The following is a 26,157-nucleotide window of genomic DNA, read 5'->3' as shown; positions in this document are numbered from 1 at the left end:
AATTGCTTAGAAGTCCCATTGAAGGCTTCCTAAAGGAAAAAATGTTGGACTTGTTTAAAGTATAGTGTTAGAAAGTAGGTCATGTGCAAAGGTACAGAAATAGGAATAAATATACCAGTTCAGTAAGCAAATAAGCTTGATTAGAGTCCAAATACATCTAGTTAAGAAGTGAGTGTGATGAAACAGTAGAGGTCCATTCAGTGAAAGACCCTGCAATGTTAGATCTGGTCCGTAAACAAAATGAATAGAGAATGAATGTTTTCTTTAGGTAAGGATAAGTGGCCACGGGTCCAGGACCAAATCCACTTCTCTCAAGTTTGGTAAGAGACAGAAACCAGCAATGGAATAGTAGAGAAGCACTCAGCTTCCTTTGAGAAGTACAAGGAATTGCCTTCTGCAAGGACTTGTTCAAAGTGGCAAGTGAACCCCCCAAAGCAAAGGAGTTAAAAAACAATGAATGTAGCAGATCTAATATCCTAAAGCCAGTTAGATCCTGGTCATCTCAAGTGTTCAAGCAGAATATACTTGGCCCTTGCTACTAATTCTTGGTGGGAAGCATATTATATATGCTTATAAAATGGTTTTATTTTTAAACTACAATGACAATCAACTTTGATCCTAACATTTTACACATTACAACAAGGATGAGAAGAGCCCCAACCTATAGGGAATGTTCATGTCCCTAAAGAAGGACAGGTCAGTAAGGGCCAAATTCTCCCCTGTTCTTTAAGTGGAAAAGCAAAATATCACACCTTGAAAAGAGGCTGCTTTCAGCCAAAGCAAGTAAGACCTCTTTCTTTAAGCCTATTGATCTGAAGCTGTTCCAGGAAGAAAAGGAAAAAAAACCCAAAGAGTTCAGGTCAGATGTTCAGCAGCAGCCAGAGTCCGACCCTATGTCACGACAGTTCTGCTGGGAAGCGCTGGGTCCCAGTGATGTTGAAATTGACTGTTGGGGCCCAATCTTGATGCCATTTGCCTGTAAAAGAAAAAAAAGGCACAAGTTCCCACCTTGGTGCTAAAGTGAATGAGAAAAAGGAAGGAGAGAAAGAAGATATCATTAATTATATCTAAAAACAGGGATGACCTTGGCAGGTAACAACGTGCCATAGCTAAACCACTGTGATACAATAATCTCTGATGGTTAAGGACAAGATGACTAGCTGGGGCATAAGAATCTTAGCTGCCTAAAAGTGGTTTCTGGTCCCTTTTTTTTTTAAAGGCTAGTCAAGTGAAGCAGTGGGAGTAGAGAAGGAACAAAGAAATCTATAACTGGTTGTGATCAATTAGTTGTAAACACCACTACACTCAAACCAGCCTCTGTTCCCATTTCTTTTTTTAAAGTATTTTTTAGTTGTCAATGGACCTTTATTTTATTTATTTATATGTGGTGCTGAGGATCAAACCCAGTGCCTCACACATGGTAGACAAAGTGCTCTACCACTGAGCCACAACCCCACCCCTCTGTTCCCACTTTTAAGGTGCACTGTTACGTGCAAAATTAAGATGCAATTAGCTAAGTAAGAGTAGAGGAGGCAGATATATAGAAGTAGTATATGATTCTTTTTTATTTTGTCTCAATTTGCTTTATAGAAATGACCCTCCTAAACTGGGCTCCGTGGCACATGCCTGTAATCCCACTGAATTGGGAGGCTGAAGCAGGAGGATTTCAAGTTCAAGGTCTGCCTTACTAACTCAGTAGTAAGTCCCTCACCAACTTAAAACCCTGTCTCAAACTTTAACAATAATAATAATATTAAAAAGGTCTGGGGAAAGACAATAGAACAAACAAACAAAACAGAAATAAAAGGCCTGGAAATATACTTCACTGGAAAAGTGACCTGGGGTTAAATCCCCAGTACTGGGAAATAAAAAAAAAAAAAAAAAAAAAAATGGCTCTCTTGGGCAATTAAGTATTAAACCTAAATTAAAAGAATAAAAAAAAAAATTTTTTTAAAGTATTAAATCTCTCTTAAGCCCTAAAACATTAAAAAAATGAAGATTAAGAAGAAAAACTTCCATACTGTGTAAATCTTTTAGATACCACCTAACAATTTCTTTAAGCATTCGAGGTCTCAGACTTGAGAAAAAACAGAAAATGACAGGTTTTCATGTGCCTACATTAGAAAAAAAGCTTAAAATGGCAGAGTTATAATTCATGTATCAGGCAAGGAATGTTTACATTGTAGGGATCTTCTACTCCTTTTCTGAACAAAAATAAATCACTGTCAACATCTCACCCACACCCTTTCTCACCTCATTGTGGACATCAAATAAACCCTGCTGGATCTTCCTATATATTTCTTTGGCTGTGTTAATGAAGGCCTGAAGGAGACATAAATCATTTTATCAGTCTTAAGTTTAGGTAGAGAAATAGGGAAAGAGAATACAAATATCATTCTTATTTGCATTTCTAAGCGAAGTAGGAACCATCAGAAGGGAGTAAAAATATAGAAGAGTCCCCAGATATCCCTGTTAAGAGCTAATGAGAGTAGTTTCAAAAAGTAAAAGGAGATTTTATGTATTCTGGTACTAATCAAAGCTGTTCCTAGGATTCTGAGCTTGGTACCCTCTTCAGATAAACATGGTCTCTTTTCAATTAGTTAATGAAGGTATAGTCAAACACCAAGCTTAGGAATGACTACAGTGGAACCGATTAGGCAACTCCCAACCCAACTAAAGTGAGAGTGGTATCTAATCCACACTAACCAATTAATGTTACCCAAACAAAAGTACAACCTTAGGAATCAGGGTAAAAGAAAATGGGACAGTACCCTTAAAATGAGACACTGAGTCATTATGACTACAAGATGTCCTTTCTTTGATCTTATAAAGAGAACTCTGAATAAAAGGACAAAGATGGTGATGCAAATCTCTGGAGAGCTTTCATCACTTCTTCCAAAATAGTACCTCTTCAACATTGCAGGCTGTTTTGGCTGAAGTTTCCATGAATATAAGTCCATGCTCCCGAGCAAAGGCCTCTCCTTCCTCTCTCTTCACATCCCTGCGGGACTCTAGGTCACTGCAAAAGATTAATTGGAGAGGAAACTAAAAAAAGATCCAAGTAAAAGAGGAAACTCTAGATCTAAGAGAATCCCTTAACAGTTTCAACTGCCAGTTAATCCATAAAGTATGTAGGTCCTATATTATGTTCTCTTGTATAGGATTACTAATTTCTGTAGCCTCTTGGAAAACATGCTTCAACTAGAAGCAGTGGCACTCGCCCGTAACCCCCAGCTACTTGGCAGGATGAGGTGAAAGGATCACAGATATGAGACCAGTCTTGGCAACTTAATACAAAACACAAAAAGAAAAAGGGCTGTGGAGAGAGTTCAGTGGAAAAGTGCCCCTTGTTCAATCCCAAGTGCCACAAAAAAAAAAAAAAAAAAAATCTTCAGATTCAAGACAGTCACTGCATAATACCTTACTCTATTACAAAAAGGCTTATAAAGACAAGCCTGATAAATCATTCAAAGCTACACCAAATTCTTCTTTTTCAATTGAGATCCAGAAGAACAAAGTAGATATGATGAAAGGGAAACTCTAGTTACTAGAGAGTAGGAAAGTTAGGATTTCTCATTCTGTAGCACTAAGTGCCTTCGTTTTTACTAGGATTAATCCTCAAGAGGGAGAGCAAGGAATGATGGGAACACAGTTGCATTAACTCTCACTAGTCTTATTTCTAGTGTGTATAAAAATGGCTTGGCCCCAGGAAATTAAATGATGTGGTTAAAATTAGGTGATAAGGAAGAAAAAGAGCAAGTGCTAAGAAAGGAAATGAAGTGGTATGGAAAGATTATGAAAGAATAAAAGTCTAACAAAAAAATAGTAAGGTCAGATTATTTGTTTTTATTTTTCAAGTTGGAAATTTTCACTGGGAAGGTTTCCAGTTTTTTAATTATGAAAAAAAATAATTAAGTACTAAGTTCATTAAAGAATAAGAAATCTACGGGGCTGGGGGTATAGCTCAGTTGGTAGAGTGCCTGCCTCGCAAGCACAAGGCCCTGGGTTCAATCCCCAGCACCCAAAAAAAAAAAAAAGAGTAAGAAATCTACAAAGGTTCTATTTATTATACATGTGCCAATACTCCCAAATTTGCAGCTGTACCCAGACACTCCTCTAAGCTCTAAGCTCCAGATTTGTTTGTCCATTAATGCATTCATTTCCACAATGATATAAAAGGGGCACCTCAAACTTAACACATCAAAAATCAAACTTCCAACCTGTGACTACCCCAGGCTTCCAGAACTTACTTAGTAAATGGCACAGAACAAAAACCAAGATACTAATATGACCCCTTTTCCTCCCTAACTCCAAGTATCTAACTTATCCCCAAGTAAGCTCTTCTAGAATATACCTTAAAATCATCCTTTTCTCCTTCCAGATCACTACACTATTCTAAGTCCCTATACTCTTTGGCCTGGATGACTATCCTATTTCAATTTTTGCTTCCCTCGAGAGTGATTTTAAAAATCTGATGAAGCAGCCAGTTGTTGTGGTGCATTCCTATAGTTCCAACAAACTGGGAGGTTGAGGCTGGAGACTCACAAGTTTGAGCCAGTAATTACAACCCTGCCTCAAAATTAAAAACAACAACAACAAAAAAATCTGGGAATGTAGCTCTGTGGTAAAGCGCCTTTGGGTACTATCCACAGTACTGCAAAATAAATAAATAAATAAATAAATAAAAATCTGTTTAAGATAGCCACTTTTTTCTGCTTAAAACTCTTTAATGCAGAGCTACAAGTGAGGCTTAGTAAAAAGGCATGCATGATGTATGAGACCCTCGATAAGATCCCCACCATCACAAAACAAATTTCAAATATTTCCACTGTGTTTAGAATAAAATCCAAACTTGTCACTTAGGACTATGTGGTGCTGTGAGATTTGGTTCCTTCCTTCTTTACCAACCTCATCTTGCAACATTTCCTTTGATTATATCCAACAATAATGGGTTTCTTTCAATACCATAAATTTGCCAAGTTTCTTCTTCCCAGTTCAAGTCTTTCATACAAGAGGCTACCTCTATGTGATACCTATTTTTAACCTTTGCTTAGCAAACTCTTACCTAACCTTCCATTTCCAGCTAAATTTCCCTCCTAATCAAAAATAGGTATCTTATTACTCTTTGGCATAGCACCCTTTTTCCTTCACTGCATTTATAATAACTTGTATAAATCATTTCATATTTAAGATGATACAAATCATTTTATGTCTCCACTTGACTATAAGGTTCATGAGAAGAGGGGAATGACTACTTTTCACCTGGAAAACTCAGAATCTAGCAGAGTCTAACATGTAGGTTTTTCAAGAAATCAACAGAACTAAAAAATTAATGTAATTATCTTGTGTTTGCAATTATCAAATGCACACCACTACAAACTCAAAAGGATCCTATGAAATTATTTATATAAGTACATATATATAATACATACACACATATATAAAGCGTGTATACACACAAACACACACACATATATACATATTTGGTGAGATTAGGGATTGAACCTAAGAACACTACCACCATGCCACATCTGAAACTCTATTTTTATTCTGAGACAAGGTCTTGCTCAGTTGCTGAGGGTGGTCCCAATCTTGCAATCTTCTTGCTTTTTATTTTTGAGGAAAATACATCAACATTCAATGTTAGAACACCATATAAATTACAAAATTAAGACAGTTCCATGTCAACATCAGATCACAACAGATTCAAAATTTTTGTGAAACTATGTTTTTGGCAGTTGCTGTGATAAAAAGCAAGTAATACCAAAAACTCAACAAGAAATGAAAGTGGCAGTGTCCAATATTGACTCCAAGTTTGGAGATGCTCTGCTGTGCCTGACAGAGATGCAGTAAGTAACTGTAACTATTTAAGAATGAAATAAAATTTTTCTTTTAATTTACTTTTCATAAAAAAATACTTAAATTCTTTGCCAGTAACACTCCCGCAAATAGTCAATGTTCCTAAGACCCACCAGACATTCTGTAAGAAGTATGGCAAACGCTAACTCCATAAAATGACACAGTACAAGAAGGGCAAGGATTTTCTGTATGCACAGGGAAAGTGGCGTGGCAATGGAAACAGAGTGACTGTGGTGGGCAGACTAAGCCAATTTTCAGGAAAAAGACTAAAACTACAAAGAAAATTGTGCTGAGGCTTGAGTGTGTTGAGCCTAACAGCAGATCTAAGAGAATGCTAGCTATTAAGAGATGCAAGCATTTTGAACTGGGAGGAGATAAGAAAAAGGGCCAAGTGAGTCAGTTCTAAATTTCATTGTTTGGTTTGAAGATAATAAAATGTTCAGATTATCTTCACTTAAAAAAACTTATATTTGAGCTGGGGAGATAGCTCAGCTGGTCGAGTGCTTGCCTCGCAAGCACAAAGCCCTGAGTTTGATCCCCAGTACCACAAAAAGAAAAAAAAAAAAAAAAAAAATATAGGTATTTATGTTTATATTGTTTAGATCTAACTACCAACTATTTAGTTCTTTTGGCCTTCGGATAAAATGTTTTACTGAAAATAATAAGTTTTGCAAAGATGTGGAAAAATTGGAATCCCTGTGTATTGCTGGTAAAATTTACAGTTGCTATGTAAAACAGTATGGTGATTCTTCAAAAAAATTAAACAGAATTATCATATGACCCAGCAAATCTACTTTTGGGTGTGTATCCAAAAGAACTGAAACCAGGGACCAGTACAGATCCCTGTACCCATGTTGACAGCATTATTCACAATAGCCAAAAGGTGGCAGTGTCTACAGATAGATGGATAAACAAAATGTGGCATATGCATGCAATTAATTACACATCCTTAAAAAGGAAATTGATATATGCTACAATGTGGATAAACCTCAAAGATAGTATGCAAAGTAAAATAAGCGAGTCACAAAAGCATAAATGTTTCATGATTCCACTTACATGAGAAACCTACATTAGTTAAATTCATAAATAAAGAAAGCAGAATAGTTTTCACAGACTGAGTAAGAGCAGGTGGGGAGATAGGCATGAGTATTGAATGGTTACAGAATTTGAGAAGATGAAAAGTTCTGGAGATGGATGGTGGTGATGGATGCATAATGCCACAGAACTGTACACTTAAAAATGGTTAAATGGACATGCCTGTAATCCCAGCGACTCTGGAGGTGGAGGCAAGATCACAAGTTTGAGGCCAGCCTTGGCAACTACAAGACCCTATCTCAAAATAAAAAGGGCTGATGCGTAGCTCAGTGGTAGAATGCCCCTGTGTTCAATCCCCAGTATTGGAGGGGGAAAAGAAAAAAGAAAAAAAAAGTGGTAAATTTTAAGTTCTATTTATTTTACCACATTTATTTATTCATTTGTTCATCCATTTTTACTGAGACATTAAGAGCACCATAAACTGAGAAAGCCTGGAGACCAAGAAATTCAATGCCCACACAGTACCTAGATGACTCTTGGTAGCTATTATTCATAAAGATAAAATTTTACCTTTTATTCCCAATCAGCATGATAACCATGTTGGAGCTAGAGTGCTGGCGGGCATCCTCTAACCATGAGGTCAGGTGGTTGAAGGTTTCACGCCTACAACAGAAAAAGTTTAAAAAAAAAAAAGTTCAGGATGTGGTCAGAAGCCTATTTCAAAAGGCCAAAGCAGGGCTAGGGATGTAGCTCAGTAGTAGAGTGAGTTCTCTGCATGTGCAAGGCCCTAGGTTTGATCCCCAGAACTATAAAATCAAATGAATGAATTCCAAGCCCAAACCAACTTCAAGTACATAGGAAAAGGGAGAAAGCTGTATTGTGTATAGAAAAATATTAGCGGAACAAGTTGATATAAAACCTTTGAAGAACTTAAGAGTTTCCCTCCCACACACCAAATCTGGCTCACCTTGTAATGTCATACACCAGCAGTGCTCCAGCTGCTCCCCTGTAGTAGGAACGGGTGATAGAACGGAAGGATTCTTGCCCAGCCTTTCCCATCAACATGGCAACAACAAAAAAATCCCAATAAAACTAGGTTATTTCCAGAGAACTGACTTAATCACATGTCAGTCAAAAACAAAGAACCTAAGAAAGAATTTCTATTAGATTAAGAGAATTAGAAAAAGGAAACATGCCTGCCCAGAGAGGAATCAGGTAGGGAGTTAATATTTTGCAATGAGAATGCAATGGCTAGCTATTTTGGGTGGCCGGATTACTCTTCTTATGAGACTGTCTACCAAACTGCTTGATGTTTAACATCCCTAGCCCTTGTCACTAAATGCCAGTAGCACCCCAGAATCAGCATGATATCAAAGTCCTTTGCACACACTTCTCAAAAGCCCCCAAAAGAGAACAACTGAAAATGGAACTGGAAACTCAGGGTATGCTATATTTCAAACCCAAAAATGATGAATACATATTAATTTTTCTGCTTCTATCTATAATGAGAAAAATTATCTTAGAATGCCAATGCCCTGTCAAATGGAAGTTTCATTCCAATGGATCAATGTAGAAAATTAAATATAAAACAATTAAATCAAGCATTTGCTAGATGATCTTTAGTTATCTATGGATAATAGCAGGACTTAGATGTGCCTTGCTGAAAATCCTGACATGGAAAATAGGAATAAGGAACAGGAAAAGATGCCCAGGAGCTAGGACAGTGTTTTCCTTTATAAAACAAAAAACAAACAAACAAACAAAAATCCAGCTGGTTCACATTTCTAATTGGGCCAAAATATTAAGTTTTATTTATAACCAAGCAATTAATTCCCCCACATGCTGCATAATTTTGCTTTCTTTTCATGTTTTTTTTTGGAGGGGAAGCAAAAGTATGTCTTATCTCTGTCTCTTTATTTGTCCTCCAGGGAGTTGTACTACTGAGCCCCATCCCCTTTTTTATTTTTATTTTCAGACAGGGTCTTGCTAAGTTGCTGAGGCTGGCATCAAAAAACTTTTGGTGATCTTCCAGCCTCAACCTCTAGAGTCACTGGGATTATAGGCATGTACCATGGTGCCCAGTGCATAGGTGTCTTTCAAATAATAATATGTACACCCTGTGCATTGAATAGATTCTATTAAGAAAGGTTTTTTGTTTTGTTTTTTGTGTGTGTGTGTGTGTGTGTGTGTGTGTGTGTGTGTGCAGTATTGGGGTTTGTGCCATGGGCACTCTATCACTGAACTGCAGCACTTTTATTTTTCATTTTGAGACAGAGTCTCACTAAGTTGCAGACACTGGCCTTGAATTTGCGATCCTCCTGCCTCAGCTTCTCAAGCAGCTGGTGTTATATGCAAGCACCACCCCACCTGGCTAGTTTTCACATTTTGGAGATAATTTATCTTCATATCCTTACACAAAGGTTGGGAAGTAAGACTACTGTTCATGTTTTACAGACAGGAAAACTATGAAGACAAAAAAAAAAAAAAAAAATGGTCCTCTCATTGTATAACATTAGTATGATGATACTTATGTTATAATATTTTAAATTATTTTGGGGGGGCTGGGGAGATAGTTCAGTTGGTAGAGTGCTCGCCTCATAAGCACAAGGCCCTGGGTTCAATCCCCAGCATTGTTTAAAAAAAAAAAAACAAAAAAATTTTTTTGGCATACACTATGTGTCAGGAACCATAAGCTACAATTACATATATTATCTCACTTAATTCTTTTAACAGTCCTGAAACAGATATTACTATTATAATTCCCCCTTTAAAAATAGGAAAAATAAAATTCAACTGACCAAAAATCATAAAACAGTGCTAGAGCTATAATTTAAACTTAAGATCTTAATACTTTTTAGCACAAAAGTTTTTTTTTCTTTTAACCATTATATCATATAATTTCAGTCAGTGTTTGAATGTGGGGAAAGAAACCAAGCATTAACCCTAAGGCTACGTTTCCAAAAATGCAAGAAATCTCTCTACATAAGAAACATAAAAACATTTAGTGAATTTTTTAATTACTAGAATATCAAAATCCAATAAATAAATAAATAAATAAATTCTAAAGTTCTCCTTTGGTAATACAATACTTTTAAGATTTAAATAATACTTTTGCCTCCAAGAGCTCACATAAAGTTATGTATTTATTCCCTAATAATTTCATATCTTACATTATTTGGGTCCTGTTTTGCTTTTATCTCTTACTTTTTCTCCTCTTCTGCTACTATCCAAAGTCCTCTTCCACTGCCCCCAAGGCCTACTAGGAACTAAAAGGCAAAGTGAGGGAAGCCCTCATGATGGTTGAATCACATGGTAGCATTTCACTTCACAGCTGAAAATACTTCCGGTGGGTCATAAAAAAACCTTTTAAAATCTTATCACTCACTTCTTCATCTCTGTCCAGTTCATGAGCCAGCTTGTGACCCAGTAAGCTAGAATGAGTAAGTGATTCCACTTAGGCTGGTCTACATCAATTTCAGGTATCCTTGTCCATCCCCATTAAGAAATCTAAAGTAGCAAATAACTAAGAGGGAGTTCTGATAAAGGGAATGCATAGCTTTCTATTTCTCCCAGATGGGAGCATCCTATTACAATTTTTTTTTTTTTTTTTTGCAGGGGGCAGTGACAGTACTAGAGATTGAACCCTGGGGCACTTTACCAATAAGCCATATCCCTAACCCTTTTGAGTAAGGATCTCACTAAGTTGCAAAGGCTGGCATCAAACTTGTGATCCTCCAGCCTCAGCCTCCCAAATTGCTGGGAATACAGATGTGTCATCATTCCCACTTCCTACTATACTTTTAAGGCATAAAGTTTTATGTATCAACTTTTAGAAAGTTGGATACACTCTATTTCTATGAATCAAAATGCATCCCAATGTAAAATACAAATTAATTTGGGATTAGTCAATCGTTTATATTAGCTACAGTACAATGCCTCTTCATTAGCCTGTGTATTTGAGAATCACAGACACATACACGCAAAATTAAAAAAAAAAAAAAAAAAAACCCAGTATGCTTCTCTAAATTTTTATTAATACCAGAATGGTGATAACAAAAACTCTGGATAACCTGATATGTTTAAAATATGCATCATGAGCAGGATATGGTGGCACACACCTATAATCCCAGAAATTTGAGAGGCTGACGCAGGAGGATCTCAAGTTTAAGGCCAGACTCAGCAACTTAGTGAGATCCTGCCTCAAAATAAAAATTTTTATTTTTGAAAAATAAAATATACACCATGGGGCTAAAGGTGAAGCTCAGTGGTAGAAAGAGTACTGGGACATAAGGTCCTGGGTTCAATCTGCAGCACCAAAACATAAAATAAAATACCCATTGTATTTTAATCCCTAAACATTTCTTTTTCTTTTTTTGATACTAGGGATTGAACCCAGGGTGTTTTTTTTTTTTTTTTTTTTTTTTTTTAAAATCACTAAGCTACATACCCAGTCCTTTTATTTCTTACTTTGAGATTGGGTCTCACTAAATTGCTGAGGCTGGCCTCAAATTTGTGATCCTCCTGCCTGAGCCTCCAAAGTTGCTGAGATTAAAGGTGTGCCCAGCTACATAAATGTTTTCATATAGGATAGGTTTAAAGTAAGCGAGGGATGGGTCAGGAAAGTAGGAAGTCAAGGCTGGTAAGCAATGGCCAGGAATCAGGGATGACAAGGACGAAATGATCAGTCTTACTCAGAAAATGGTAGACAAGACAGCCACTACATCATAAATATGAACCTCTTATTCAAAACAAATAGCTACAGTTTATGAAACCTGCTTTTTATGATTCAGCAAATGTTACTCTCAGAACAATTTTTAAAAGGGAACAGAAATGAACTAGGCCCATTTGGATGGCCAGCAGTTCTTAAGGATCCTGCCTACACAGCAGTGATGCTCAACTTTACTTCATGATTCAATCATATTTCATTTAAGCACTTAAGGAGAAAAAGAAAAAGTCAGCAACCAGTACATGGCTATGACATACCACTAACTCACACCTACTGGGTTTTTATCCTAGCAACAAAACATCCATTTTTGAAAGTGGTAGAGGTTTAAGTTAAAGAGGTATAATCTAACCTATCAATCTTGATGCCCTCAGGCTTTATTCTTTGCTATTTCCTCAGAATTTATGTTGTGCCAAATCTCCCTTTTTAGGATACTCAAAATCAGGGTTGCATTGCTTAATTAGGATAGTGACAAAGAACCACTGGACCCCAACAATGAAAGAAGGGAATAAATACATAGTAGCTGTTTAAAAAATATGCAGTTATATATATATAAAAATACAGCAGATACAGAGTAGTATTTCTTAGGTTTTAATGGAGGAAAAAAGGGCTAAAAACAAAAACTGGCCATTTAAATAAAGCAAGTTTGGAAGTTACAGAAGTATCTGGCTGGAGTTAATCACTGTTAAAGATGCAAAGTGATTCTATGTTTCTATAATTAGGGCAACTCAACATGTTGAGATGAAAAATCTAATCAGATCTGGGCACGGTGGTACACACCTGTAATCCCAGTGACTCAGGAGGCTGAGGTCAGTCTGGGCGACATAGAAAAGACCCTGTCTAAAAATAAAGAATATAAAGGGCTGGCAATGTAGCTTAGTGGCCCCTGGGTTAAATGCCCAGTCCTGAGGGTGGAGGTCAGTTACATTTGTAACTGTAAAAGATGAAAAGGAAAGCTTTCCCATCTCACTGATTTCTCTCTTCCCTGATTTCATCACTACCAATAGATCCACCCCTCATTATCCCTTTCCCCTGCGTCACCTTTTATTGTAATATTTGGATCTTGGTCGGGGATTAAATTATTTTGTCCTCTCTTACCGTATCCCAGATTTGCAGTTTGATTTGTTTTCCATCAATGTTGACCATGCGGGCCCCAAACTCCACACCTTCAGAGAAGACCAAGAGAAAGAATGTGACTCTTGTGAAGAAAAGATATGTTGAGCGGAGAGCTTTTCCTCAATGTGTTATAACTTACCCTTTGTACTCAATGCCACTAAGCCCATTACTGCTGCTTATTTGCTCCAATTAATTTTATGTTAATTTGTTTCTTTTTTAGAATTAAATTATACTCTAGGTGATATGTAACCAAAAGGCAGATACGGGAATAAAACTAATAGATCACATTAAAAGGGTGAATAAATTCTTTTTCTTTTTTGTACCAGGATTGAACCACTGAGCTACACCTCCAGCCCCTTTTTGCTTTTTAATTTTAAGACAGGGTCTCACTAAGATGCTGAGGCTGGCTTTGAACTTGCAATCCTCCTGCCTCAGCCTCCTGAGCTGCTGGGATTACAGACATGCACCATTATGCCCTGCAAAAAGGTGAATAAATTCTTAGCAATATTAGTTAACACTTAATTTTTTTTTTTTTTTTTTGGCAGTGCTGGGGATTAAACCCAGGAACTTGTGCTTGTGAGGCAAGCACTCTACCAACTGAGCTATATCCCCAGCCCAGCACTTAAATTTGATGAGGTACTGTTTTGTAATTTCTTCGAAAACTTGTAAAATTCTAAAAATAATTTCCTGACCTTCAGAGTATTCTCCAGTCTCCGTATGAAACAGTTATTTTTGAAATTCTAGAGCTTTATTTAAGAATAGAGCCAACCTAAAAAGTAGATACTCAAGAATGATAAATTTCCTATCACCAATAATTCGTGGAGTTCATTGGAAAATAGCACCCCTATGGGAGCATGGAAACTGAAAATCTGAGGAAGTTTCTGGTTTACCTGGCATTCTTCTTCTCTTCAGGTACTATCAGGTCAAAATTTAAAAAGATGGTCACTGATATTAAAACCAATGAATTAAAGCTGAGTGTGCAAGCGCACACCTGTAATCAGTGACTCAGGAGGCCGGGGCAAGAGAATCACAAATTTGAGACCAGCCTGGGCAACTTGGTGAGACCCTGTCTCAGAATAAAAAATTAAAAAGTCTGAGGGGGTAGTTCAATGACTAAACACTCCTGGATTAAATCCACAATAACAAAAAACAAAAATAAAAAGAATTTACAAGTCAGATAATTTGTCCTATTTTCTATTTCACACAGTACTTCACACATGAGATTCTAATTTTATTTTGTTTTATATTTACAGACTGCATTTTGATTCCTTGTACACAAATGGGATACAACTTTTCATTTCTATGGTTGTGCACAATGTAGATTCACACCATTCCTGTAATCATACATGTATGTAAGGTAATAATGTCTGTCTCAGTCCACTATCTTTCCTTTCCTCACCCCCCTCCCACCCCATTTCCCTCTACACAATCCAGAGTTCCTCCCGTCTTCTTACCCCACCCTGCCACCATATTCTAATTTGAAAGTAGGATTGATGACTAATCTAGCTTGCCCAAGGGTTGATATACACCTATTCAGTGGTCCTATGCAAATATGCACAATATATCTGAAATATCTCAATTTTAAGATGCTGCATTTAGCAGGAAAGATATAAGAATTGCTTTTTACTACTCCAACAGCTTTATCAAGAATCACATGCCGAGTTGGGGAGATAGCTCAGTTGGTAGAATGCTCGCCTCGCAAGCACAAGGCCTTGGGTTCAATCCCCAGCACCGCAAAAAAAAAAAAAAAAAAAAAAATTACATGCTGGGCCACTGGAAAAAAACTCACCAGTTCTTTCTGGACAACAGAAACGGAATTTCAATGGGTAAGAAATAAAAGTAAATCTTTTGTCTCTTTTCATGCAAGCTCCTCTAGTTGTACACTCAGAGACATCTTGCATAAGTATTTTCTATCCATCTGTCCTGTAAATCATGGTAGAGAGAACCAAACTCAGAAAGAAACACAGGTTGTGTTGGACTTTGGGGTAAAAGTTTATTGACCCCTTCATTTCTTTACTTGAAAACTTGGTACCTAATTGTTTCTCTAAATTGATTTTTTTTGGGGGGTACTGGGGATTGAACTCAGGGGCACCTGACCACTGAATCACATCCCCAGCCCTATTTTGTATTTTATTTAGAGACAGGGTCTCACTGAGTTACTTAGCGCCTTGCTTTTGCTGAGGCTGGCTTTGAACTCAGATCCTCCTGCCTCATCCTCCCGAGCCGATGGGATTACGGGCGTATGGGCATATGCCACTGTGCCTGGCTAAAAAAATGTTTTTTAAATACCGGAGTTTAAACCCAAGGGCCCTTAACCACTGAATCGCATCCCCTTTTATTTTGAGACAGGGCCTAACTACATTGCTCAGGGCCCCGCTAAATCCTGAGACTGACCTTGAGCTTGCAATTCTTCTGCCTTAGCCTCCCTGAGGCTGGGATAACAAGGGTGTGTCACCACACCTGGCTCTAATTGTATTTCTTGCCACTCTCTATTTGAAACTTGAAGATCCAGCCATATTAAATTACTGTTTTTCAAAAAAATGGTCTGCATGATCTTTGCAAATGTTATTTCCTCTCGCCCTACTCATTTTCCTCTCATCTCTACAACCCCTCTGCCTAGCTAACTCCTGCTCATTGGTCATTTTCAGCCTTTCCTGAGACAAATGGAAGCCTCTCCTTTCGTTTGCAATAGAAATTTGTTATTATCTGCCCCCAGTGCTACCTCCTTCATTGGAAGGCTACAAATAATTGACAGGAAGGCATGTTACCTAGTTAAGCACTTGTTTTTAGTCCCTATCATAGTGTGGGTATTCACTTAATATTGGTTTAACAAAATATTTTCTGGTTGATGCTATCCTCCAAATCCATTTTAACCTCACCAATCATGTGGGTCTGAATAAATCCGTGAAGACGAGTGGTAGCTTTAGGTTTCCACACAGATAGGACTTGGAAGTAGAAACAGATTAAGAATGGGGATCTTGGGATTTTATTTAAATTTTCATTTGCATGGCAAGAAGGCTAGTTCTACATATAATGTTTATTTGGGCTGGCCTTACCAGAGATTAAAGCACCTCCAAGTCATGCCTCATCACAACTGCGTGGAAGATGTTAATATTGTATGTTTTCAAAACGCTATCAAAATTTTTTAAAAAGAGGAACACTATCAGTTTCAGCTGCCTTTTCATTCTAAGGCTGAGACGGTTCTTTAATTTGCTTTACACTCTCCAGCATACAAAGGTCCGTGCATCTGTGTTTTCTCCGAAAAACATCTGAGGTTGTTATTAATTTACTGCGTTTGAGTTTCTGATAAGGCAGTTATGTTTTCACGGGATTTTCCATAAACACAAACTGCATTTGAAAGAAAAAATCCTACAGCAACTAGTCCTTAAATAACATTCATGTTCAAAAATTACCTTTTAACTTACTCCCCATTTATCAGCGTTTAATTAGTTACTCTTCATTTAACATAATTTCGGACTAGTTTAAAGTAGTGATATTAACTTTTTACTTTGAACATTTAAGGCTGCTAACCTATTTGAGCAGTTTAGCTAGTCTGGTTTATCTGTTCTGGAACAAGTAGATACACATACCTATTGTGAGGTCGTGGACAGGCTGGAACCGCTTGTCTGTAAACTGCAGGAGGAGACATGACTTCCCCACACCTGAAAGAAGATGTACATTCCAGCAAGCACGCGGCCGGAGAACTTTACAGCCGCTAAACTCTGGGCATATGGGGCTGAGGAAGGGGAGGCCGGAGCCCCGCCCCCGGTTGCCCGCCCCGCCCCCCGCCCGCTGGTCTCGAAACGCCCAGCCCACTAGGTGAGCCCCGCCCCCGCAACCCGATTTGGGAGCTTCGGATCCTCGCCCCGGCCTTGAAGGCGGTCCACCCGCGGGTTACCTGTGTCCCCGATGATGATGTACTTGAAGAGATAAGCATAAGTCATGGTCCCGATTCCGCAGTATTCCGGGTACGCCCGATTTCTACAGCCACTTACCTCCGACTTCTCTAGCCACTCAATCTACCAATCTCCTTATTTTTTTCCCCTCCCCGGCCCCTCTAGCCCGGACCACGTCTCTATGGTTCTCCCCAGAAATCCTCACTCGATCCGGAGTACCCGACACCGCCTCTAGGGACTCCTCTAGCCCTTTCTACATGCTATTATCCCACCCAAGCTCTAGGGGGCGATAGCTAGCCTTTCCGCACGATTGGCGCCTGACTCGTTGCAGTCTCCTTCCAATCAGCGGAGTGCGACGCACGTCCTTGAGGAAGTGACGCATTCCGAGCTAGTGGGGGCGGTGGGAGCGATGAGGGAATTTGAGACGGTGGTAGCGGTTGTGTGAAGATGGAGGTAGGAATCCGGGTGCTAAGAAGGCTGGCAAGAGAGCATGGTCGACTGGGTTGAAGCAGAGGCGGGAAGCCGGGCGGAGAGGCGGCTGACGGTAGCGGAAAGCGGGGTTTGGAGAGTGTTGTCAAAATGTCGGAGTCAGAATCCGTCGCTTCAAGCTAACTTCCTGCTCCCCCTAACTTATCCCCGCGGATCTCTTTTGGTTTCCAGTTTCCCGGAGGAAATGACAATTACCTGACGATCACAGGGCCCTCGCACCCTTTCCTGTCAGGGGCCGAGGTGAGCAAGAGCTGCTGACATTTAAGGAGGGTGGGGGGACTCTGAGGCAGTGGTGGGATAGGGTGGTGGGGAGGAGAGCGCGAAGGCCAGGGACTGGGGACTGTGGTTGGTGCTTGGAGAAAAGTGGTAGCTGCTTCTAGAGCCTATGAGGACTCTAAGAGGGAAGGAAGACCTGCGGAAGTCCTGGGAAACTGCTGGCATCAGCAAACCAGGATGTTGAAAAGAGATAACCTATTTAAGGAGGAGAGTAATTCTGAGTTAGAAGACAGTGAAATTAGGAAGAAATAACTACAGTAATCTTGAGGGATGACAGGGGGAAATTTTCTTTTTTCACTAGCTAAAGAAATTGGGGTAAGGGGAGGAGTTTACCTAACATGGATTAACTTCGAACATGTGTTCATTCTTAAACTCTGTTGAAGGAGTAATTTCTTCTTCTCAATTTTCTATTCATAAAAGTAGTTCTTTTACTTACATGGTGCCAGCTTGCTTTGCTAAAAGACAACAGGAAAGGAAAATAGCTGCCAGAGGACATAAAAGGAGTTTAGCAGAACATGTGTTTGCCAGTGACAACTTTGGGCAGATTACTTTACCTTCAAGTCACAGTTTCCCTAGCTGTCAAATGGCTGTAATAAATAGTTTCTTCTGATGTTGTGAAGTAGAAGTAAGGGCTATGGTAAGGCTCTAAAGTGTTTCTGGAAAAGATTTGTTTGAAATATTGTCATACTATAATACGTGTCACTTATTATACATATATTGTATATAGATATATACGTATGTATATTTGAGTGAAAGAAAGGAGAAGTAGATTAGCCACTATGAGATTTAAATTTATGAGAATCAAGAAAGACTAGGCAAAACTAAATGCAAAAATAGTGATACCTGTTGTGGAGAGGAATGGTTATAAGGATATCTTTTAGAGTGACAGAAATGTTCTGCGTCTTTGTATAACAGGTATGTTTGGCTGTCTATATATGTAGAAATTCACTGAGCTATACATTAACTTATGTATCCTACAGTAGTTACATCTCAATGAAATAAGTAATAATTTTAAAAGAGCAGGTGTTAGCAAAGAAGGTATAGCAATTGTTACAGCATGCTTAATATAGGAAAGTTTTCTAATCTGAAGGAAATTTAGTCTTTGTTTAATTAGGTTGACTCTTATATGATTTGTGCTGTGAGCACTTTGGAAGAAATAAGTTATAAAGAAGCCAGCCATTATGGCACATGCCTGTAATCCCAGCAACTCTAGAGACTGAGGCAGGAGGATCTGAGACCAGCCAGGGCAACTTAGTGAGACCCTACCAAAATAAAAAGTAAAAAGGACTGGGAGTGTACTTCAGTGTAGAGCACCCCTGGATTCAATTCCAGTAAGGCAGAGGGGGCAGAGAGAGTCATAAAGATACCCTCCTTAATTAAGAAAATAATTTATAATGTTGTGGGGTGCAGTGGTATATGCCTATAATCCCAGCGGAGTTCAAAGCCAGCCTCAACAACTTAGTAAGACCCTGTCTCAAAATTAAAGTGGTTGGGGATGGTTCTGGGGTGTGGCTTAGTGGTTGAGTACCCCTGGGTTCAATTTCTGGTACCAAAAAGGGGGAAAAAAAAAAAGAAGAAGAATTTATAATGTTAAAACAATTAATTATTTCAGGCTGAATTGGTGACATTTTCACTATTGTATCAGGGTTTTTGGTTTTGTTGTGTGTGTGTGTGAGCGCGCGCGCACATTTTGAAGGGGTGGAGACCCAACCAAGTGGTTCTTCTAAACTACATCCCAGTCCTTTTTATTTATTTTTTATTTTGAGACAGGGCCTTGCTAAGTTGCTGAGGCTGGCCTCAAACTTGGAATCCTCTTGTCTCAGCTCCCAAGTCTCTGGGATTACAGGCATGTATTACCACACTGCGCTGTATCAAATTTTAAAAGAATTTTTTTTTTTAGTGGGTTGTGCTGGGGATTCAACTGAGGGGCGCTTTACTACTGAGCTACATGTACAAGCCCCTCCCCTTTTGTTAAGATTTTTGAGATAGGATCTTGCCAAATTGTTAAGGGTCTCCCTAAATTGTTGAGGCTGACCTTGAAGTCCTTCTTTCTGCATCAACCTCCTGAGTCACTGTAATTACAGTTGTGTGCCACCAGGCCTGGCAGAACAACAATTCTTTTAATGACCCAGGATTACCAGTGTGGTGCTGAATAAATAGCATTTAGATTAAAATTTCTCTAAAATGAATATATACAAAAAAGCTGTTTAAAGAAGTAATGTCAGGACTGGGGTTATAGCTCAGTGATAAGAGTGCTTGCTTACCATGAGTAAGGCACTGGGTTTCATCCTCAGAACTACATAAAAATAAATAAATAAAATAAAGGTATTGTATCCATCTTCAACTAAAAAAATATATAAAAAGAAGTAATGCATAGATGAAGGTGAAACTCAGTGGCAGAGCTTTTGCTTTGCATTTTGGGAGTCTTTAGTGTGGCAGGGTTCAATCCCTAGCCCTAAAACAAAAATAAAAAATTTTTTTAGTTGTAGATGGACACATACCTTTATCTTATTTATTTATTTATTTTTACATGATGTTGAGTTTCAAACCCAGTGCCTCACACATGCTGGGCAAGTGCGCTACCATTGAGCCACAATCCCAGCCCCTAAAAATAAAATTTTTTTAAAATTTAAAAAGGAGGAAATGATGGATTACGTGTTTTGGTATGGCGTAATGAGAAAAGGGAGGGAAATGGTACTTTTCAACTTTATAATCTTCCTTATAATCTGTAATTCCAAAACTGACCCTTCCCCAGAAGGATCCAGGAATTTAACAGATGAAAGGAAAGCTGAGTGAGAAGGTAGCTGTATCTTGTTCCTGTTTTCTCCTATATTGTCCAAGCAGTTTATTTTCACTTAAATATTTGCTACAGTTCTAACATGGTTTATTATTCCCAGTGAATCTATTATTTTATGATAATAGATTCATTAAAATAAATCATGGATTCTACCCCTAATTTTACAGATGTTACAGTAAAAGATTAATAAACCTTTGTTTTGTGTAACATAGTTACCTTTCTGTGTTCTTGATATTTGCAATTATCTTACTATTTATAATTAATGGAAGAAAACAAAAACAATAAAAAGCCACTATAAAAGCCAGGGATACATATAACAAGGCTGTTTCCATATGCCAAGGGATGGTGCTTGGAAAGAATGTCTTGTTGATCTGATGCAATGCAATTTTTCCATGTCTGGTGTAATCCAAGAAGTCAGGCTTGACAGTTTATGAGTACTAGTAGTCACTTATAGAACACTAGTTCCTTGTTTTGAATATGAATCTTGATTCTTCTGGAGTTTTCATTAGCAAATAGTATCATTGAGTCATATCTTGGCAGAGATTCGTGTGTGTGTGTGTGTTTATGTTTATGTTGCTGGGGATTGAACTCAGGGCCTTGTGCATGTGAGGCAGGCACTCTACCAACTGAGCTATATTCCCAGCCCCAAGATGCCTTTTTATTTGTTGTGGTAAGCAGAAAAGGATAGGCATCGTTTGCTTTACTAGAGAAGTCTGTGTCTCAACAAAATTGAAAATGATTCATTTATTAATCTTATATAGTAAAAATTTCCCTTGATTCTTTTTCCTGTCCCTCTTAAGTTTTTTTATTCGTTCCTGAGAATAGGATAAAAAAATCTTTGCTTCTTCCTGAAAAATGCTCACATGAATCTAAACTGAAATTTCAGGAAAAAAATCTTTAAGAACTTTCCCACAATAACAGAAATTATGAGTTGTGTACTGAGGAAAAACTCAGTTCCTTTGGAAATATTTCATTTTTTTCCATGAAGAATTGCCTGCTTAATCTGGAGCAGTGGCACATACCTGTAATCCCAGCTGAGGTAGGAGGATCACTAGTTCAAGGACAGCCTTAGCAACTTAGTGAGACCCTGTCTCAAAATAAAGAATAAAAAGGACTGGGGATGTAGTTCAGGGGTAGAGCACCCCTGGGTTCATTCCCCAGTACCAAATAACAACATGCTTGCCCCTTATTCTTTTTGCCAATATGTCTTAGAGAAATTGAATATTTTACAGGCATACTTTTTTCTTACTAATTTCTACTAACTGGAAGTATTCTTCCTAGCAATATTAAACAAAAACGATAATAGCGAAACCTTTCTGTGTCTAGAAAGAATGGAATTCCTTAAAGAATTCATTGTTTGGACTGAGGATATAGCTCAGTGGGATAGCACTTGCCAAGCAAGTTTCTAAAATTCTAGTTACTTTTTTTTTTTTTTTTTTTTTTTTTTGCAGGGCTGAGGATTGAACCCAGGGCCTTGTGCATACATGGCAAGCACTCTTAACAACTGAGCTATATCCCCAGTCTCCTCTAGTTACCTATGTTAATTGATTGGGGCAGGTGGCAAATTAACTATTAGAATATTATCACTAAATTGGTGGGCTGGGGCTGGGGCCCAGTGGTACAGTGCTTGCCTGGTATGTGTGAGGCACTGGGTTCAATCCTTAGCATCACATAAAAAGATGAGCAAATAAAATCAAGTCATGCTGTCCATCTACAACTACAAAAACAAACAAACAAAAAAACAGTGGTTAGTGTTAAGTATGTAAGTATGTGTCAGGCAATGTGATGAGCTTTTATGCACTAAATCCCATTTTTTTCAACCTTATAAGGTCTTTCTGACACCAGTCTTTTATTATTGCTTATAATAATCTCTTGCTACATATCCTTCTATTTTTTAATGCCAAAAAAGAATCATGGGAGTATATCTTAAGTCAGACATTGCTGTTAGTTCTGTGTGGGGTGGCCCTATTCAGAATAAAAAGGGTGAATTATTGATCCAGTTGGTCCAAGAGGAAGGGATTGGGTCTTTAGCCAGTGGAAGTTCTCCCCTACCCCTTCAGAAAGTTTTGATCAGACCAAGACTAGAAATGTGTTCTAGAACTGCTAAAAGAACCAGTTTGCCTTTTGGCTCTAGCAAGCTTTTTCTTCTTAGTATTATTCATCCATATCTTGGCATCGTTGGGTTTTCCCCAAAATCCTGTACAAATGGGAACTTTATTTTTTTTTAACATTATAATTTCTAGCTGAGGATGTAACTCCGCGGTAGAGTACTTGCCTAGCATGTGCAAGGCCCTGGGTTCAGTCCCCAGTGCTGAAAAGAAATTATAATTTCTAAAATGTAGGAGAGGTAGATTTTACATGCAAAATAAGTTTCCCATGATAGTATCAGGATTTGCATCAAAGGAACCTAAAACAACAAAGTATAATTGGTAGGTCAACAATTTCTGTGGTTTGACATTTTTGTGAAATAATTAATTAATTAAATCTTTAGAAAGATTTCAAGCATCACAGTTAAACAGGTTATATATAAAGGCTGGTTCCTAACTAATGGGGCTGAAAGAATTATTCACTGGAGCCAGGCATGGTGGTGTGCACCTGTAATCCTAGTGATTTGGGAACCTGAGGCAGGAGGATCACGAGTTCAAACCCAGCCTCAGCAACTTAGCTGAGGCAACTAAGCAACTCAGCAAGACCCTGCCTCTAATAAATATTTTTAAAGGGGCTAGGGAAGTGACTCAGTGGTTAAGTGCCCCTGGGTTCATTCCCCAATACCCTCCCCCCCAAAAAACAATTATTCATGAGAACAATAGAAAATAATTTAGGACAACCAAGATGGTAAAGGTCAATAATAGATAAAAGAATTGGAAATTGTGGGCTGTGGATGTAGCTCAGTGGTAGAGCACTTGCCTACCATGCACAAGGCCCTGGGATAAATCCCCAACACCACAAAAAAAAAAAAAAAAAAAGTAAACTGTGATTGATGTTGGCAGGCTTATGGCTTATATGTGTCATATGATCAAAGGCATGAGAAAGAAGAAAGGTATTTGTAAACATAGATAATGAAAATATGATGACAGCTAAAAAGAGGTATACTGAAAATCTCCAGAACCTTACCATGTTCTTCGGATAGCAATATGCAATTTTTCCTCTTCTAATTCTTTTTCCCTTTTTCCCCCCTACAGACATTCCATACACCAAGTCTGGGTGATGAGGAATTTGAAATCCCACCTATCTCCTTGGATTCTGATCCCTCGCTGGCTGTCTCAGATGTGGTTGGCCACTTTGATGACCTGGCAGACCCTTCCTCCTCACAGGATGGCAGTTTTTCAGCCCAGTATGGGGTCCAGACATTGGACATGCCTGTGGGCATGACCCATGGCTTGATGGAGCAGGGCGGGGGGCTCCTGAGTGGGGGCTTGACCATGGTAAGGGGCAAAACATCATCAGGCTCACTCAAGCTCATGGGCATGATGTTAAGGAAGACAAAAGTTACTCTATTTTCTGCTATAGTTGGGTATTACTTGGTTTTACTCTTGTTGCTAAAGGCTCAACAACAAAGACTTCATATCACCTGAATAAAAGAGATTTACTATCTGGGTCAATTTTACTTGAAAAATGATTTTAGATTATAAAATGTCTGATATCAACCTTTAAATGAAAATGATATGTTATGATTTTTGAGGGAGAAAAAAAACATTAGGCCCTTCATTAGGGCCTTTATTATTAAAATGTATGGTTGTTGGCATATTGACAGATTTAGTAAAAAATGATCTGAACTTAATGTAATGTTAATTGTGGATTAGTATGTATTATAAGTGTTGGGTTTCCAGCACATTTCAACAGTCCATCTACACAGCCCTTTTTTTTTGGTACTAGGGACTGAACTTAGGGGTACTCAACCACTGAGCCACAACCCCAGCCCTATTTTGAATTTTTTTTAGAGACAGGGTCTCACTGAGTTGCTTAGCACCTCACCATTGCCGTTTTTGAGGCTGGCTTTGAATCTGCAATCCTCCTGCCTCAGCCTTCTGAGCCACTGGGATTACTGGCATGTGCCACCACACCCAGTTCCAAACAGCTCTTAATATTGGTCTTATGTACTCTAATTGCCTGTGCTTTGCAACTTTAAATGCCATTATTTTAGCTGGACATGGTGGTACATGCCTGTAATCCCAGTGACTTGGGACACTGAGGAAGGAGGATCACAAGTTCAAGGCTGGCCTCAGCAATTTAGTGAGACCCAAGTAAACAAGGAAGACCCTGTCTCAAACTAAAAAAAAAAAATGGCTGGGGATGTAACTAGTGGTAAAATACCACTAGGTTCAATACCGAGTACCAAAAAATAAATTTAAAAAAAAAGTTTTCTTGATCCTATGTGTCGTCACTACACACAGATTATAGAATAAATACTTGTTATTTAAGGTAACTTGTTCAAGATTAAGACTTCTCTGATTATTTTTAGTTATTTTAGAATAGGCCTTTGAATGCAAACAAGTGGATTTGCTAATCTCTGTACATTTTTAAATGCTTAATTTTTTTTTAGGTAGACAGATTATTTGATGTTTTGTAGAGTTTAAATGATGATACAGTCTGGGTAAGCAGGGTATAAACTGTCCTGCATTCAGAGGGGAAGTGGTGATTTTTATATTTAATATTTAATCAGTCCTTTTGCTTCTCTCAGGACTTGGACCATTCTATAGGAACTCAGTATAGTGCCAACCCACCTGTTACAATTGATGTACCAATGACAGACATGACCTCTGGCTTGATGGGGCATAGCCAGTTGACCACCATTGATCAGTCAGAACTGAGTTCTCAACTTGGTTTGAGCTTAGGGGGTGGCACCATCTTGCCACCTGCCCAGTCACCTGAGGATCGTCTTTCAACCACCCCTTCACCTACTAATTCACTTCATGAGGATGGTGTTGAGGATTTCCGGAGGGTGAGGCATTCCCTGCCAAAATTAATTTTGACATGATAGTCTAGGACAAAACTCGTGGCATAAAGATCCTAATCAGTATTCTTTGCTCCTAGTCTGCCATCTCCTCTGTTCTCTTCTGGGTTATCGGGTCCCACCTCTTAATTTCCAGTTTATAATGCTTCTCTCAATCCCTATTTTTATTGGTCCTCATATATTTAACTCATGACTTTTAAACATATTGCTTCTACTTTTAGCATTAATTTCATACAGTAGCTAGTTTCCCTCACATAAAAATCCTTTTCTTACAGTTCTCAGACAATAGTATTTGATTTCTTCCATCTTACAATTTTCTCTTTTCTCTCCTACAGCAACTTCCCAGTCAGAAGACAGTGGTAGTAGAAGCAGGGAAAAAGCAGAAGGCCCCAAAGAAGAGAAAAAAGAAAGATCCTAATGAACCTCAGAAACCAGTTTCAGCATATGCTTTATTCTTTCGTGATACACAGGCTGCCATCAAGGGACAAAATCCTAATGCCACCTTTGGAGAGGTTTCAAAGATTGTGGCTTCCATGTGGGACAGTCTTGGAGAGGAGCAAAAACAGGTGAGAAAAAATAAATATAGATAGTGAATGTTCCAGAAGGTTTTAAGTTAAGATAAAACAAAGGTTTTCTTCTAACTTTTTTCTTTTTTCCTTTTTTTTTTGGTGTCGGGGGGTGTGTGTGTTAAGGGGAGAAAAAGTCTTACTAAGTTGCGGAGGCTGGCCTAGAATTTGCAATACTTCTCTCAGCCTTCTGAGTCACTGGGATTATAGAAATGTGCCACTATGTCTGGCATTTTCATCTTTCTTATATGTCCTTATCTGTCAGCTCTTTGTTAATGTCATTCACATATCATCTTATGAGAAGTTATAGCTGTACACTGAATCTATAAAACTCCATTGTATCTAAATAATTTATGTATGTACTTTGTGGTGCTGGGGATGAAACCCAGGAATTTGTACTTGTTAAGCCATACTATACCACTGAGATACATCCCTAACCCCTAAAA

At 38.3% G+C, this 26,157-nt stretch overlaps 2 protein-coding genes and 1 pseudogene across 3 annotated transcripts in view; 2 read left to right on the top strand and 1 right to left on the bottom strand.

The window, feature by feature from the left end:
* Nucleotides 1–521: 521 nt before the first annotated feature.
* On the bottom strand, nt 522–16,784 carry RAB2B (RAB2B, member RAS oncogene family). The gene is made up of 8 exons (XM_079128722.1): nt 16,632–16,784; nt 16,324–16,395; nt 12,716–12,783; nt 7,862–7,944; nt 7,465–7,557; nt 2,908–3,019; nt 2,254–2,322; nt 522–976 (listed from the first exon to the last, which is right to left on the bottom strand). Exons 1-8 carry the CDS (start codon nt 16,675–16,677, stop codon nt 869–871), a joined length of 651 nt encoding a protein of 216 aa, XP_078984848.1. The 5' UTR covers nt 16,678–16,784; the 3' UTR covers nt 522–868.
* LOC306653650 (large ribosomal subunit protein eL42-like) lies at nt 3,193–6,265 on the top strand (annotated as a pseudogene). Its single transcript has 2 exons — nt 3,193–3,223; nt 5,935–6,265. The product of its transcript is annotated as a large ribosomal subunit protein eL42-like (transcript).
* Nucleotides 16,785–16,955: 171 nt separating the features above from the next.
* TOX4 (TOX high mobility group box family member 4) overlaps nt 16,956–26,157 on the top strand; it is an 18,045-nt gene continuing 8,843 nt past the window's right edge. The window contains exons 1-5 of the mRNA XM_079128698.1: nt 16,956–17,082; nt 17,290–17,358; nt 23,374–23,616; nt 24,873–25,133; nt 25,481–25,711. Of these exons, the coding sequence (XP_078984824.1) occupies nt 17,077–17,082; nt 17,290–17,358; nt 23,374–23,616; nt 24,873–25,133; nt 25,481–25,711 (810 nt within the window). The 5' untranslated portion in view covers nt 16,956–17,076. The remainder of the gene's footprint in view (nt 17,083–17,289; nt 17,359–23,373; nt 23,617–24,872; nt 25,134–25,480; nt 25,712–26,157) is intronic.

This window comes from Sciurus vulgaris (assembly GCF_902686455.1).
Source record: "Sciurus vulgaris genome assembly, chromosome: 2".
Classification (NCBI taxonomy): Eukaryota; Metazoa; Chordata; class Mammalia; order Rodentia; family Sciuridae; genus Sciurus; species Sciurus vulgaris.
The sequence above is the reverse complement of the archived record's forward strand: the minus strand, read 5'-3'. Positions and strand labels throughout refer to the sequence as shown.

Excerpts from the sequence above, each read along its gene's own strand:
- RAB2B (XM_079128722.1), bottom strand. The coding sequence starts at position 16,677 with ATGACTTATGCTTATCTCTTCAAGTACATCATCATCGGGGACACAG. Across the intron at positions 7,945-12,715 it reads AACTGCAAATCTGGGATACG|GCTGGGCAAGAATCCTTCCG; the intron begins GTAAGAGAGGAC and ends TTGATGGGAAAG. Across the intron at positions 7,558-7,861 it reads CTGGTGTATGACATTACAAG|GCGTGAAACCTTCAACCACC; the intron begins GTGAGCCAGATT and ends TTTCTGTTGTAG.